This window comes from Diorhabda carinulata, chromosome 2 (assembly GCF_026250575.1).
Source record: "Diorhabda carinulata isolate Delta chromosome 2, icDioCari1.1, whole genome shotgun sequence".
Taxonomy (NCBI): domain Eukaryota; kingdom Metazoa; phylum Arthropoda; class Insecta; order Coleoptera; family Chrysomelidae; genus Diorhabda; species Diorhabda carinulata.
Window position 1 is genome coordinate 11,616,912 of NC_079461.1, and position 17,387 is coordinate 11,634,298.

At 31.1% G+C, this 17,387-nt stretch overlaps 2 protein-coding genes across 4 annotated transcripts in view; one reads left to right on the top strand and one right to left on the bottom strand.

Moving 5' to 3' along the window:
* Positions 1–50: 50 nt before the first annotated feature.
* LOC130903912 (probable ribosome production factor 1) lies at positions 51–5,102 on the bottom strand. The gene is made up of 4 exons (XM_057816298.1): positions 4,855–5,102; positions 3,584–3,808; positions 2,209–2,627; positions 51–460 (listed from the first exon to the last, which is right to left on the bottom strand). Exons 1-4 carry the CDS (start codon positions 5,020–5,022, stop codon positions 283–285), a joined length of 990 nt encoding a protein of 329 aa, XP_057672281.1. The 5' UTR covers positions 5,023–5,102; the 3' UTR covers positions 51–282.
* A 1,113-nt stretch (positions 5,103–6,215) lies between these two features.
* Positions 6,216–17,387, top strand: part of LOC130903447 (uncharacterized) — a 480,490-nt gene continuing 469,318 nt past the window's right edge. For all 3 annotated transcript variants that reach the window (XM_057815547.1, XM_057815548.1, XM_057815549.1), the window contains exon 1: positions 6,216–6,415. The gene's annotated coding sequence lies outside the window, so the exon portion shown is untranslated. The remainder of the gene's footprint in view (positions 6,416–17,387) is intronic.

The window sequence follows — 17,387 nt, forward strand, 5'->3', positions numbered from 1 at the left end:
AATACTTACTCTTCCTTAACTTTTACTCTGACTAAAAAAATTGTTTGAAGAGGCGGCAAAAAAGCTAGGGCTGCCTTAATGTCGCAAATACGCCGACAACGGAGTGCAAATGGTTAATATAATGTCAATGAAGATATTTTAGAAACAACCAAAATCAGAGAAGTTAGTTTAAAATTAAATAAAAATAATAAGATGAACAGATTTTTTTAGTAAAAGAAATAATACAATAAATTTTATCGATCAATTAATATGACAAAATAGTGACAACCATTGAAACAATTTTTACAAATGGAATTTTCTTCTACTTGTTTCCATAGAATGTCTCCTTCCGTCAATTATCCATTCATATTGTCCATATTTACTATCAAATGTACCTTTCTGCAAAGATTTTAGTTTTAAAGTAAATCTCGGTCCCAGCTCTTTCAATCTGCATTTTTGCCCATTAGCATCAAAACCATACCTGAAAATAATGATTTTAAATAGCAAGAATAAAAATAAGTAAATGATTGAAGTAAAAAACTTTTATAGTTTTAAAATTGAAAAATTAAATTTAAAAGTAACAGAGAAGATTTAAGGTTAAAATTTTGTAGCTTTCTTATAGGCAATCAATATTTTCAGTTTATGACGTCCATAAAAATTTTACCATTAAGAAATTGATGGTAATTCAACTATTATGAAATTTCTAAAATAAGGCTTGATAGTTGGTTTATGCTAAAGACTCTATACATACTAAAATGGTGTAGTGAGAATAAAGCTTTAAATAATAAAATATACTTTTCTGAATACGTTTTAATATAGGGTAAGATTCTTTGAGGCATACCCCAGCAATATATCATCTAATTTTAGAAATAATAATTTAATAAATTTATATATGGCTCATTTGTTCTAGACTCAAAGAATAGACATTTATTTATAATTGATTGTGATAATAAATCAAGAACTCAAAACGAGGTTTGTGAAATTTTTGATAATAAAATACCCTGGTCAACACATTTCGCAGTCTACAATTAGCAAAATTGAAAAAAAAATTCGTGAAACCGGATATGTAAAAACTTTTTTAGAAACCAGGTAGAAATGTTCAATTTATTGATGAAAAAAAGTTAGATGTACTTCTAGAGATTGGGAAAAATCCGCATAAGACACCTCGAGAGCTTGCTGCCGACAATGATGTTAGTAAATCATCTATTTCGCATAAAGAAAAATACCACCCTTACAGTTGATTCAGGAGTTGACAGAATGAACGCATATTTGCACTTCATTAACAAAATAGTTAATTCTTATTAAGCGACGTTTTATTTAAACGGAACGGTTAACAAACAGAACTGTAGATATTGGAACAGGAAAATCCTGGCTCAGACTCAATATCCTAAAAAAGTGCATGTTTGGACGAGTATCATTAACAATGAAATTATTGTCCCTTATTTTTTGAGGGCGCGGTTAATGGTGAGGTTTCTCTGGATTTTTTTAATAACTTTTTAGTGCCTATATTACAAAGACTTTTTCCTGATGTTAATCATCCAAAGGATAATGGAAAAAATTAACAAAATAACCCTTGAAGTCATACAAAATGTACGACAATTCCAAAATCTCTTTGGTTATTGTCAAGGAGTGAAAGGTGATCATTTTGAACATTCAATTTAATTGTAAAATACATTCTAAATATTATGGGACATTCTTATCTTCATTCTAAGTAAAGTTTTGTAAAAGAGTCATTATCAAAATTTTACATCTTAAAAATTAATTTTCTGTTAAGATTACACTAAATTTAAAAAAAAACTTTATATTGCTGAACAGAGGACTAAAATCCCTTTCCAACAAGGTGCCACACGACCCCCTTTCTTATTTAAAATTTTCGAGGGGGTGCTGGAGGAGAATAATATTTTCATGCTGTAAATTGTAAATTTAAGAATAAACATTAACCTGTTCCCTGCTTCAATTTGTCACTCCCCTTGTAACACATTTTCCTCTGGTGCTTATAAAACTCAGAAAAATGGAATTTAATCTTTTCGCCCCCGTCAACACACCTTTAAAAATAGTGAAATGAAAAGAAACAGATTACATTTCCTCCAAGGGCACAAACAAATCAAATATTCACCCATATAACAACATTAAATTCGTTATATGTGCATAAAAGTCTTCAAATAATTCAATACTCAAAGGTTTAAAATTATCTTTTAATTCCTTTTTACATAGGAAGAAAATTCTTACCTGTAATGTCGGAAAAATATAAAATCTCTTTGATTATGGAAAGTAACAGCTCTTTGGCCTTCGAATTCTGGATCGTAATGAAATAATGCTCCCAACATTCTACCAATGGTCAAACCCAATCTTGTAGCAAAGTTATTCAAAACAACTTCAGGTCGATGTGCTGTGATATCTCTATGATTCTTTCTTAGTTCAGTTGTTATTCTAACATTACTAACTTTGAAGTGCGCAGTAGGACCATCAGGTAAATGGATAACTAGCAAACCATCAGGTTCTTTGTTGTGTTCATTAATGATTAAAATGTCTGTAAAATCTTTTTTTATTGCACTTTTAACAATTTTTTTAACACCAGATCTGTTCCTGTATAATGACACTGAATTCGGTATAATTCTGGTAAGTTCTCTTCCAAAAATTCTTGTTTTCTGCAAATATTGGTTTTAATTAGAAATGATTAATAATCATATTTAGGACTTCTATTACTTCATGGAACCAGAAATAAGAGGGTTTTAGTTAATAGTACTGAACATCAACGATTTCAAATCAAATATCAGAGTTATTGGGGATATAACCTGAAGAAATCAAAGTTATAATTACAGCAAATAAAATAATTGTTGAGACTAAAGTTGGGGAAATAAAATATTTCAATGATGTTTCCATAGGGAAAATATTAGATTTTATAAGGGTAATAATTTTTAATAGATTAATATCTAAATCAATTCATATATCAAATAGTGAATAAGTAGAAATTGGAATTAATGTTCCAATTAGTATTGGAATAAAAAATATATTATAGTTAAAATGGAAAGAAAACAAAACAAAAAAAAGAAAAAATCATAATGAGCAGATTCCATGTAGTGTATCCAGCAAACAATCTTTTCAGGATGTTCCTCTAATTTTTCTATATTTTAGTAAGGATAACTTGTGGGACTCATCATTTTAATTTTTAGATTGTGTCACAATATCAAGAGACCTTTAACAAATATATGAAGTACAACTCTAGATTATGGCAAATGGATTTATCAGGTAAAAGATAAACAAAACAGTTTGTATATAGACAGAAAAATATATCTGTTACTAGTGCATTGTTAATTCCATGACCATCAATTATTCATTGGATTGACAGAAGAGCTCTAATGTACATTTTGTTAATTATAGGAAGAATAGAAGGAGCACACTATAGAACTAGAAGAGTTTATATAACATGTGTTTCTCTGTACCAGGCTGCCACATTAAAAATTCAGTCTCTAGGCTAATAGATTTCCAAAGAAGTAAAAGGCAGGGGAATGTAATCTAGATCTATATGACTACAAGAGATTTAAAAAGATCAAAGAAGAATATGACATAAGCCACCTCAGTAAAATCTGTCTTATCTACTTACTGTCATAGGATTATCAGCATATGTAATTAATACTTTTGGTTCATAAGACTGCTTATAAAATTCATTAAACTCATCTTGATCCAAATCATCCCTAATAAGTTCATTTTCATCTGTAGTTAAGTCTGTAATTATTGTTTCATCTTTTTCTCTAAGACTTTCAATTGTATGAGGATTTTTTTTTGGCAAACCTTCCTTTTCTCTAGCCTTCTTGGCATCTTTTTTGGCCTGAAAAATGAATATATTCAATAGAAAAACTATGGATATTTCAAGAGAAACAAATAGCTGACAGAATTCTATTATATGATTTACAGAATAACATATTCGAGAAACTACTTATGTTCTTAATATAGAAATATACTGTCTGAATAAAAATATAGTATTATTATAGATTTTGTTACTGCAGTGGTTCAATGAATCTGATACATCTATTAGTGATAACTTTTCACTATAAATTAGTGTTGGCATGGTAGTAGCTCTGTATTGTTTGTTTTATATGCATATATTAAATGATTTTACTTTAAGAATGTTAGGTTTAAGCTATAGTTTGAATGGTTTTGAAATAAAATTCAAAATACTAATTAAATGTTGATTATCACAATTTCTTGGAATATATCAAGCAGATATCCTTCCACCTATAGATTGAAATATTTAAGTAAACATGCCAACCAAATTGTTTTAATAACACAGCAGTTGGTTAAATAGAATATTGAAATTAAAAATATCTGCATAAATGTTTGTATTTCCGTATTATGGTTAGTGTATTGCAATGGACATAAATCTAGCTAAGTCTCTCATACTAGGGATATGTAAGTAGTAAAGAAAAACTGGTCTGGTCATCTGGTTCAATATCATAGAGTGAGCGCACTAGTTTCAAAGAGATAACTGCTTTCTTTTAAGTACTTTAGCAAACTGACTCACAGTAATTACCCTTTTGAAATTAATTTTTTGATGGGGTGGAAATCAAGTTACTTGTTTGATTAGATTAAACAGGTGTGGAATGAAATTGAGAAAAACATTAACAAGTGTATATTCTTGGACATTTTAGAGGGCTGAGTTGATGACGTGCGGCCAGATAAGGCACCTTTTTTACTTTATATTTAGAACCTAGCTATTGTAGATATAATGGCTCATTCAAAAAACCAGACAGATATTAAAATTTTCTATCCTTATTAATTTAGTTTAGAAGGGGCGTTTATGTGGGTATATAATAACATCCGTGAATAAAAGACATAATTGGCATGTTGTTAAGTTTTTAGGCTGTAGGTACTTACTTTTTTTCTTTCTCTTTTATCTTTTTGATATTGTTGGATCCTGATTTGTTTATTCTTTATATTGGAATATTTTGATTCAGTGGGAAATTTAACTCCTCCATTTACCGACGGTTTGATTTTTTCTTCCTCTTCCTTTATTTTGAAGTCTTCAGTTACTTCAGAGCCCATTTTATTTCAGAAATTAATAATTTGTATCTTCACGTTTTGGAAGGTATTTTAACCTCAAATATAACTTCTTCTTTTTTTGACATTCCTTGTCTTATTTTATAATAGTTGGTCAGTCCATTCTCTTTCAAATGAGTGTATGAGATAGAGATGTTTTTTTATTTTGAGTTGTTTTTGGATTAATTGATAACATGTTAATTAGCAAGATTGCTAAATTTATAACCGCCCTTTCCAGAAACTATTTGAAAATATGTCAAGTGATATACTTTTCATTCAAACAAATGTCAGAATCTACTCATTGCTTAAAATTTTTACCTTTTTATCAGCTCCTAACTATATGTTTATACTAATTGAAAATATGTTGTGAATTGTAGGCCGCTATTATCCTATTGGTATTGTATCTAATATCAGGAAACCAATTATATACATATTTTAACACTCAAACTATCATTTTTCATAAAAACATTATGAATATTATGTCGTAGACCTCAAAATATTGAAATTTATTCTGAGAAAGGGATAGTTTTTAGATAATAAGGGAATTATCTGTTTTCTATGAACAATATTTCAGACTAGTTTACTTCCTCTTTTTTTATTAAATCATTTACTATATTTTTATCATTCCATATAATATCTTTTATTTAGATAATCACTATATTACACCCTGGCATTACTTACGACAAATAATTTCAGGAAATAATAATAAAATAGAACAAGAAAGGAGTTTTGAGAATAATAACTGATATTTTGAATGCTTTTTTCTTGTAGCAATTAAAATTATTCCTTTTCTAGCTAGAATGTCTTTCTTAGATTTGGATGCAAATCTTAAAAAGACTCTCACAATAAATTATCGTTTATTAGCATTGAAGCATGAAAACATTATTTATTTAGTGATACGTTTCCGTAAAAATTATAATAATTTATTACTCGCCGCTTTCTTGGCAGATTAAATGTTACTAAATTTAGAGATAATATATCAAACATGCCAACCGAAATAAAAAATACCTTTCATATATGAATCTTAATTTTGATAGTTTTAGTAATTTGAAAATCCATCTGTTTTAATAGATACCTGGCGAACACTATCAGCTTTAAGAAAAAAATATCATTAATTTTAAAGTGACCCTCAATTGATTTTCATAAGTGCAGATGGCACTACCTGCTAAGTAATACAAAAAATAGTTGTGTGAGGTTATGAATCGTACTGTCAGTTTGAAGATTTATAAATAATTCAAATTAATTTATTGTGTGTAATGATATTTAGTGAATGAAAAATTTATTGTAATTTTCGAATAGTTTAAAATCGTTTAGGTGGTGTTGAGTGTTCAGTGTTATCGGAAAGTGAAAATCGAATTTTAATTGTTTTATGCAGTATAAAACTTCTAGAGTTATACAGGTATGTTTCAAGTTTTTAGTATTATGTCTTCTATTACTTTTATCTAGTTATTAATTCACAACAATAAGTATTCAATAGGAAGATATTATTTATTTATATCATTATATATTTTTTGCGGGCGATAAAATTGACAAAAACTGTTTACAAACACTAATATTATTTATCATAATACGTTCAATAGTTTATTTTATAGTTGAAAATATATTACAAGGTGACTTATGTAACATTCTAATACCTACTTGGGTCTATTCTTCTAATTCTAGTAATTTAGTTTTGATGTGATTTGCAAAAAGTACACGTTCTACGTAATAAGCCGTCTTATTGCAATTAGTACTATGGGCTCTACCATTTAATTAAACTTTTTAAAAAGTCAGTCATCTTATTATGTACAAATTTTTAACAAACATCATTAGTATGAAGTTATATATTAGTTACTAAAAGTTGTAGTTTTAAAGGGAAAATACCACAATGCAAATTGCTTTCAATTAATGAGATTATTAGGATATAAATATACATTATATTTTATAATTTGTTTATATTAGCCGATAGTGAATGTAGGATTTAGAAAAGTATATTATTACTAATACCAAAGTAGAGAATGTTGTGCCATAAATAGCAACTACAGATAAATGCTGAAGGATTTATGTAAAAACAACATGATACATTTTTTTGTTAAAATGTCATTTGGAAAATTCATTCTAAATCTTCATCATCTTAACTGTGTATGTATGGTTTATAAATATGCTTTCAGAGGGCGCTAATTACGTGAATCATTATGGCTGAAATATGTCACTTCCTGCTATCAAGATTGTTATGTAAACTATTTTTTCAATTAATTATAGTTAGTGAAATTGTTAGATATCGCTATTTTCTGTAGCATGCTGCTGAAAATATAAAAAAAACAATTTAGCGATTCGTACTAATTTAGGCTAGGTGCCAAACAAGGATTGTACAGCGGATGACCTATCAATTCGATGTTTTGCCTATTCAAAAAAGTTTTTGTTTAAACTGATGTGTGAGAGCTTGTGTTGTCGTGGTGGAGGATAATTCGTCTTCATCGATTGGTTTTCCTGTACTCTACCAGTAGATCAGTGACAATATAGTTTTTTTGTTTGTAAAGTACTTTTAAAGCCAATTGTAGATATAGCGCGCGTCTTATTAGCTACAGAATGTTAGGTTTTGTTGAAACAAACTTTGTAATAAAATATTTATCTTACGTCAATGTTTATTATTATCTTGATATTAGTATTATCTTGATTATCTGAGAGGTTACAGCAACGACGCTCTGCTTTCTTAATTACAAAAGCATTTTTCAACAAATGTTCCGTCCACCTAAAGTTAAAGTCTATTTCCAAGACAGACAAGAAGAAAACAAAAGCATGCATGTTTTTGTAAACAAATGATCAGCTGCTAGAACACCAGCACCAGTTTTGTTTATATTTTTATGTCAAACAGAACCTCACTAACATTATGTACGAGTTATGAGGATGTGTGTTATCTCTTGCTAATCTGGCTATACAAACGAATATATTTCTAACTAAGGAATTTATTGAGACTTGTTGCCGTTCTCACAGCTGTGAAAAACCGGTGACGTCACTTGTCTACTGCGCATCTTTTTAGTGTCACAAACCTTCTATTATTCCAGTAACCTTGAGCACGAATACGTCCCAATCAAGATTTAACAAACCGCGCCAAAAATTTATCCCGCATTTATCGCACCTAACTAGGATTTTTAACCGATCAGTTATGTTTTATCAAATTATTCTCCATTAAGATCAATACACTTTTGTATGCGCTTGAACCAATTGTCGAAACATTTTTTCCATTCCGATTGAGGTACCTCCAAAACAGGTGATTTGAACGCATCAACCACTTCTTCAGGTGTAGAAAAACGTTGACCTCGCAATTTATTTTTGATCTGTTCAAAAACGTTTTTGTTTGAACTGAAGTATGAGAGCTGGCATTGTCATTATGGAGAGCGTTCGTCTTATGAGATTGATTTCCCTGAATTTTCACAAACAAATGCTGGTGTACCATTCAGAATTGACAGTTCTACATTGCTCTAGAAGGACGGTGGCGACATGTCCAGTTATTTCGAAAAAACAGGCGACTATTTGCTTCGAACTGCTTCTTGCGCGAACAACTTTTATTGGATTTGGCTCCTCTTGAAAGACTCATACAGAGGATGCTTGCTTAGTTTCGGTTTCATATGCAAAGATCTATGATTTGTCATCTGTCAAGATCTTAAGACGTCTTTGGAAGCACCGAGATTGAATTTTTTCAATCGACAGGAGCCGATTTTGGACGACATCATCAAAAGTCGAAGCGAGTTGATCAGCACACTGCTGTTGGCGAAAATAATAGATAATCATTGCACGAAATTTAATTCCATTTTTTGACCAAGATGAATGTTCCAAGTATCTGTAAACAACTCAAATAACACTTGTATGGCAACACATTCACCATTAAAAATGTCAGATTTGACATATTCACATCAGTGTTGCCATATCTCATAACTTAAGAGTCAACCCTTTGTCAATTCAAAAGCTTTCTTCTTTCTGGAAATACCTTAAATGTATTTTGAATTGATGATATTTATTTGTGGTGATTTACTTGGATATAAACAACAATATTATTAACTCAATCTACTTGTTACAATGACTTATGTCCAGGCTTTTGGTGTTTTCCGGTTGGAAAAGAACTATATCTTAAAGTTTGTTCTATATAAGCAAGTCTTTTTACTTGGAGTTGGTCGATCGGGAAAACGATTTCTGTATAAATCTCTATCACATCTACTCCATAGATAATCAGCAAATTGACCTGATGAGTTCTAAGTCACAAAATGTCAACAACAATAAAACGGTGTATGACAACTAGAACAGTTGTTACTAGGATAAGATAGTGATACGCTGCTGAATTGTATTTTACGAGCGATAAAAGTTAGTTTTCTCATTACGAACCCAAAACGAAGTTCAGTGAACGGTAGCTATCATCCTCTTCATTGACTGCGGGGTGTTCCAAGATGAGGTCGTTCCACCTGCATAAATTGCGAATAAAGTACTACTCGAAGTACTTGATAGACTTCGAAATAAAAAATTGTCAACGTAACATATTTTGAATCAATTGTGGACATAACTGTGACGAGAGTGATCTCGGAGGTTCCAGTCAAACACTTGCTACAGGGTCTGAAAAAAATTCGCTGTGTATTAGTTCGGCAGGGAATCACTTTGAAGGGGATCATGTTGTCATCGTACAATCCAATAATAAATAATTTTTTCAGTGTCAATCTCATAACTGAATTGACAGACCACGTATAATAAAAAGATACAATCACCACCTCCAAAACTTTATTTCAAACTTCACCATCATAATTTAATGGGATCGAAGAGCCGACTATGAAAAAGTAATAAAAATATGAATGAAGCCCGTGTTAATCGCTATATTTCAGAGAAAATTGACGTTGACGGGAATAGTCCGTATCAGTACCTACTCATATCCTTGCGATCGATAATTTTTTGTGACTAAAATATTATGGAATAGTGATTGTATAGTATTGTCATTTATGGGCAACGACATATTAATATAAGGAATAATACGCAGAAGGATACAGATTAAGATGGAGAAGTCAAATAAAGCGAATGAAAGATTAAAGAAAACATATAAGAAATAAAATTAGACGAGAATGACAAAAAACGATAGATAGATATCCTGAACACAATGCTTATGCTACCACTACACCAACATCAAAAATTAGAATGTTTGACACAAATGATCATCTTCAGAGACAATCTCTAAAGACAATAAAGTGGTTATCGAAACACGCATTATTTTTAGTGGTGGCATTGTATTTCTATATATACATATAAATCTTCTGTACGTGTGTTTGTAATTGAACTCCTTCTAAACAGCTGGACCAATTTTGATGAATTTTTTGTGTGTATTCAAGGGGGTTCGTGAATGGATAAGATTCACAATTCGATCAACTAGATAATGTTTTATCAATTATTTTTAAATTGTTGTTGATGTTAGATCGTTTTCCATATAATTCCTGCAGACTGCGCTGCGTGTCAGATATTCAAAAGTATATTTGAGTTTCTGTTGCACCTGGTAGTTGGCGACAAGATCATATTCTAAGTTAGCATAAGTATATTCTAAACTATGGAGATTATAGACTTCATGTGTATGGTGTATAGTGTCTAAACATTCATACTGCTATACTATCATACTCTATATGATACATATCTGAATGAAGATTCATAAAGGACAGTTCGGTACTTTTTGGTACATCCATTACTTTCTTCTTACGTATCTTACTTAAAACTATTTATTTTGAAATCTGTTACTCTTTCGAAGTACATATTTTATATAATTCTTCATAAAATTTTTCTAATCTACATAACTATCCTAACCTACAAATTTTTTTGTAATTTATATATTTCAGAGATACAACTTAAAAATTATCTCTCATTTTGAATTATACTGTACTGGAAATAGTGAATATACAAAACTAAGAAATGAAATTATAATCCCAATATTTGTTTAGCCTTGTAAAATTTCACTATTAGAAGTTGCCTGCATTGGTTGTTGTGTATTTTTCATAGTATTTTATTTCTTCGCGGAAGAGCAAGAAATATTGGTCAACGTTCTCATAATTGCGCAAATGTTCCATAACCACCGACTGAACAGAACAGTAGAAGAAAGCTTGACAACTAATGTCAATGTATGAGAACAAATAGCAAACTCACGTGCAAATGAGAATTCAGAGCAATGCAATCAACGTCTCCGTGCTAATACATTAATGCAACGAGAGGCGCGTCAATGAGTGACCGACGCTCACAGAATAAATGAGCGACACCGGGTGCAAAACCATCGACCACTGGCATCATTTAATCGCCTTACGTTTGAATATGACCCTGAAATAGACTATTCATCACATTCGCTAATCATGATTGGTAGTATGGACAAAGAATGTCAATATTGTCAAGCTTTCAAATATAAAGGTGAATCAGCCCGTTTATGTTGCTATTCTGGAAAAATTTCACTGCCCTAACTAAAACCTCCACTAGAACCTTTGAAAACGCTATTATCTGGAAACACATCTCAATCAAAGTTGTTTTTGAGTGAAATCCGTAAATTTAATTCTTGCTTCTACATTGCGTGCTCGAGAATGGGAAGACCATCGAAATAATTTGTTTATACCTCTCAAGGATTAACCAATGGCATTACGATAATTTCAGATAAATACTCGTTACAGAATAGTTTGAGATTCAACCTTTTCACCTTCAATTAACACGGCTTCAAGTTTTTATTCAACACAGCTTCTACATTCAACATCTCTGAAAGCATACTAATACACATACTCACACGATATCGATTGGTTGAATTGTGATAAATATATTATATGAACGACGTTAGGTATTGTAATAAGTTTCTGATAAAAATTTTCATCAAATAGGTCTAATTGTTAAAGCTAATTTTCAAAAGTTTACATTTAAGACGTGGGACAAGACAACGTCTGTCGGGTCCGCTAGTTCAATATAAATATCATAAACGGCTCTAGATATTCCGTCTATTCCGTAGATAGATAGATGTTAGGATATAATGCAGCCGAAAATTGAAAATTGATGGAGATATGAAGAAATAAATTTCAATCAAACCTCGCGGTAAATTATAATAAACTCAACTGTAGTCCGAAGATGAGATCGGAAAGTCGGGAATTTTCAAAATGCCATTAAAGTTAGCAGAGCAATGTGAGCAGACAAAAAAACAATAAGTGGTGAATAAGTGTTAATTAGATACTAATTAATTGCCATATTAGGAAATTTTCTACTGTGCAAGTTTTTGAGCAAGTGAGTGTTAAATGTCCAAAATCACTAGATAATTGAAGTAGAATGCGCCGTTGTTCAATGATGAAATTCTTGGACGTTGCGAAAAAAGTGACTTCTTTCGGTTTCCGTTTCCTCAGGAGAAACTATCATGAGTGAAGGATTATAGACTCGTCTGGCCTTATTAGGGCCTGTATAATTAAATGTTCGACTACAGCCAATTAAATACTGCGTAAAAATTGAATATTTCATGAAAAAAATGACTTTTTCCCATTTTTCTCAGCAGAACACTATCGGTGTCGTTTCGGTAGTGCCTATATAATTAAATTTCTGTCACATTATAATTCTTCTTCAATCATAGTGTTGGTTTAACATTCATCGAGCATTTAATTATACAGACCCTAACGAGGCCGCATGAGTTTAGAAGTCTTCATCAAAGATTGTGTTCTGCTGAAAAAATCCGGGAAAAGTTTTTTTTTCGTGACACCTGCGAAAAATTCATTTATTCCGCAGCTTTCAATTAGAATTTATCGAACATTTAATTATACAGGCCCTAACCAGAGTACACGAGTCTTTAATTATCCATCAAAGATAGAGTTAGGCTGAGTTATTTTTTTTTTTGGTCACTTCTGCGAAAAATTCATTTTTTCCACGAAATTTAATTAGCATTAGTTGAGCATTTAATTATACAGGCCCTAACCAGAGTACACGAGTCTTTAATTATCCATCAAAGATAGAGTTAGGCTGAGTTATTTTTTTTTTTGGTCACTTCTGCGAAAAATTCATTTTTTCCACGAAATTTAATTAGCATTAATTGAGCATTTAATTATACAGGCCCTAACGAGGCCTAATTCTTCAAAATGTCAGTGCTCTGTTGAGAAAACTCGGAAAAAGTCATTTTTTTTTCGTGATGTTCAAGAATAGAAAAAAAAAATTTCTAGCACTTAATTATGGAAGAATTCTACTTCAATTATCTATTGATTTTGCACATTTTTAACAGCCAATTTCTCAAAAACTTGCACAGTGGAAAATTCCGTAATATGTCACTAAATTAGCACTTAATTTTCCGCTTATTGTTTTTTCTGCCTGCTCATATTGCTCTGCTAACTTTAGTGACATACTTTTAAAACTTAATCGATTGTATTATATGTTTTTGACACAATAGCTTCAAAATAAAGTAGCATCTAAAAAAGAAATTCTAAAAATAACAATATTGGATTATTTTTCCCTTAATTGTTTTAAACTTTTTTAAAACTAATTCGATAAATTTTTGACTCAAATATTTCCGAAGAAAAAAACTATTTGGAGGTGAATCTGGCGATTGTCACTTTCTCGCACTACGTGAAACAATAATCTGTTATAAAAAGTATTTCTCAAATAATTAATGTCTATTGGAAGCCAACCGTTTTGATAATACCGAATTCCTTTAAAGTTGACAGAAAGTGATTTAATTCTGGGGTGTAATTTGATTTTGTAGAAGTTATCCGTTAGATTTACATAATCCGGAAGGAAGCTATGAAATGATCCCTCAAAATTCCCGTTCAAAAGTTATTTTTTTGCGAATATTAAATTTGTTAGAAATGCTGAGATACAGTAGTTCTATTCTGATTTAAAGAAACCCCCAGGAATATGTAGTAAAATAAACGATTCTGAAGCTTTCAGCGGCGTCTCATTATTAAAATGAATACCTACGTTGTTTAATAATAAAAATGAATGTTATGACACATTTTTAATGTCGGAATTCTATGTTGTTTAATATTATTATCAAAAACGACTTTGCAAATTAAAAAAGAAATGTTTTTTTCGTCGTCAACAACCTTTGTCAAAGAAGAAATATAAAATTATTCGCATTTATACATATTTTATTTATTGCATCCAATAAATGCAGCAACTTTAGATTATCAATTCGTTGGTTTAAATGCATCTCGCATTCGTTCAGTAAACATTACTTATTATGCATTAGTTTCGTATAACTAAATCCTTTCCTATAATATATTTTATTATACAAATCTCCACTAAATATTATAAAAAACTCACTAAAGAATTAATCTGATACCTGCTCCAGACTCTCGCAAGGTACCTCCTAGAGGTTTTCGATACGAGTCTGGGAGGCAGGAGTGCTAGCCATCCACATTCTCGATTTATACAGTTGCCAGCTATGTCTATTACAAAATGGACGTGATTTGACTGATTCACTGATTCACCCACTCATCAACACCCAGACAAGGCTATTAAAGATAGAGACATGAAATTTGGACGGTATGTTTGTATCGGTGTGTAGAGGTGCACTAAGAAAGGATTTTGCGAAATTTGGATTTAAAAAGGTTAAAACGGGGTATGTTTTCAAATTCGATTTTATCATTTTTCTCGGCCGCTAATTGAGATATTGACTTCGTTTTTGTACTAAAAAATTCTCCGTACAAAGCAATTTCTGCGATTTTCAGAATTCGACTTGGATAGGGTTCAAAAAGTTGAACAAAAATTTTTATTACGGAACCATATATTTATTACGTTTTTATGAAGAGCGTTCACACGTAGTGTCGTACCTTTGCACAGTTTAGGAGGATTGAGATTCCGAAACAACATTATCGGTGTTCCAACCTTTAGAATAAGTCTATGTGCCGGGAAACCTGGAGGATTGAGCGTGAATACGAACTCTGATGGGTACTGCACAGCATTATCAACTTGTAACACAGAATCTATAGATCGAAACTCCATGCATTCTCCATCAAATGAATTTAACCTTTTTTAAAGAAATCAAAAAGAAACGGAGAAATTAGTTTTTAGATATTTACAGACCCATTTCTAAATCTCATTTCGTCATGAAGAATTGCTAAATATATGGTCCCGTAATAAAAATTTTTGTTCAACTTTTTGAACCCTTTCTAAGTCGAATTTTGAAAATCGCAGAAATTTTAGTTGTTTCTTGAAAGTTAAAGGATTCTAAAAATGTAGAAAAATCATTGACAAGTGACTGCTACTTTAACGATTTACCAATATTATGATGTCTTACGTTTAGAACTAAAAAAAGAAAGTCGAAACGAAAGAGGTGGTGAATAATGTCAAAACAGCCCAATAGATATAGAAATACCTACCTGTAATTATTTACTTATCCGATTCCACGTTCAAATTCTTGTGATGAAGATTTTTGGGATTCCAAATTATTGGTTCCATTTGGATACTCACAAAAAAGTGATGTACAAGTCGTTAATCTATTCCACCATGATAACAAATTGAACGCGTTTCCTCGTGGACTATCTGGATTGGGTTTGAATAGCTACTCGAAACTGGAATCTTTAAGATTAATTTTTATTGACATGTCGGTTGGTGAAATATAATCTTGGTGACATGTTTCTTACCGGGGTTACTAAGAATAAATGAACTAGTAAAATTCACTACTTTTGTCGCGTGAGTGAGTAATATAAGTGCTTTTTCAATACTCATCCCGATATACCAGTTTTACAGTTAAAACCCTTTAATACTTTTTGTAGTCCTTATGAGAATAGAATAGATAAAGAAAATTTTATATTCCCTGATATCAATTTACATGATTGTTTGACACGATCGTTGTCTCCTCCGACGTAAAGTGATGAAATTTATTTCTGACTTTAGAAAATATGATGATAGGCAGATAGATGATAGAATGATAGAATGATAGACATTCTGGATATGAAGATTAATAATTGAAATATAGTGAAACCTGGTTAAGTGGGACCTGGATAAGAGAAACCTCTATTATTGAGATTTGCAATGAGGTTCCCGAACTTTTTCATTGATTAATTTATTTATTACCTCTGTTAATTGGACTTTTTCAACCTTGTTAAATGAGATCTGAACTCTAAGACTTTTTCGATGTTTACCTCTATAATTAAGACTCTGTAGCTCAATTACCTGTAAAGTGAGACAGATTAATCAGGTTTTAACACGTTTTGATATGTTTTTTTACATACATTTCGCGTCGTCTTTCGCGCATGCTTTGTTTGTCAATACTATCTCACGTTTTGACCTAAGAACATAGAATAAAATTATACAAAATGTCCAAACGTAAATATAAAACGTTATCAGTATCTGAAAAATTACAACATTTATCAGATTATGATTGTGGAATGTCGCGTGATGAACTGTGTAGGGAGAATATCATACCAAAGCCAACCCTGTGTAGAATTATTAATAACAACGAGAAAATTCGGTCTCAGTGTATTCATGGAAAAGGAAAGCTCAAACGAATACAATTAGCAGAATATCCTGAAGTTAAGAAAAGTGTCTCTGTCCAAGGATAAAGCAGGTATGGAATAATAACATTCCAATAACAGAACCAATGATTAAACAGTAAGCTCAGGAATTCGCAAGTAAGCTCTTTATTGATAATTAGTAATGTTTGGTTGGAGAGATTGAAGAAAAGAAACGATATCGCTTTCAAAAATGTTTGGGGTGAGAGCAATTCTGCGGACAATAACGAATATAATGAGTGGATTAAAAACCTTCCAGCTTTATTACACGATTATTTCCCCGTTGGATGTATTCAATGCCGATGAAGCAGGCTTATTCTATAAGTGTCTACCGGATAAAACATTTATGTTCAAAGGTCAGCCTTGCCGTGGTGAGGAATGGTGAGAAGAAGAGGAAGAAGAAGACTGTGAGAAAACTCCAGTGAAAATTTCAAAGCGTGTGGCAATGGAAGCTTTAGAAACTTTACACAAGTATTTCGAAATGTCAAGTATTGATACTTCAAATATTTTTGATCAAATTTATTCTATCGAGAAACATAACCATTTACTTTAAGTCATAAACTTTACCGAATTTTTTTTTGAGGCAATATTTCCACCTCTAAAAATGGAATAAAAGCACATTTCGATCTCTGTAAGCGGGGCCTCTGTAAATGAGACAACTATAATTTTAAACCTGCTTAATTGGAAAACTGGATTATTGGAAACCCTCAATAAATGGTACATATGTCTTGGTCCCTTAAAATCCCAATTAAACAGGTTTCAATGTATTTTTAAAACGTTATTTACTACTAGAGGAATCTTGACCTTAAAAGGGTAAATATAACCGCAGTGCCTTCTTTATCACACCAACCTAACCGCATGGCATTGAAGTATACTATGATGGAGGTTAGAGGAGTGGTAAATAAATTATGTGTGACA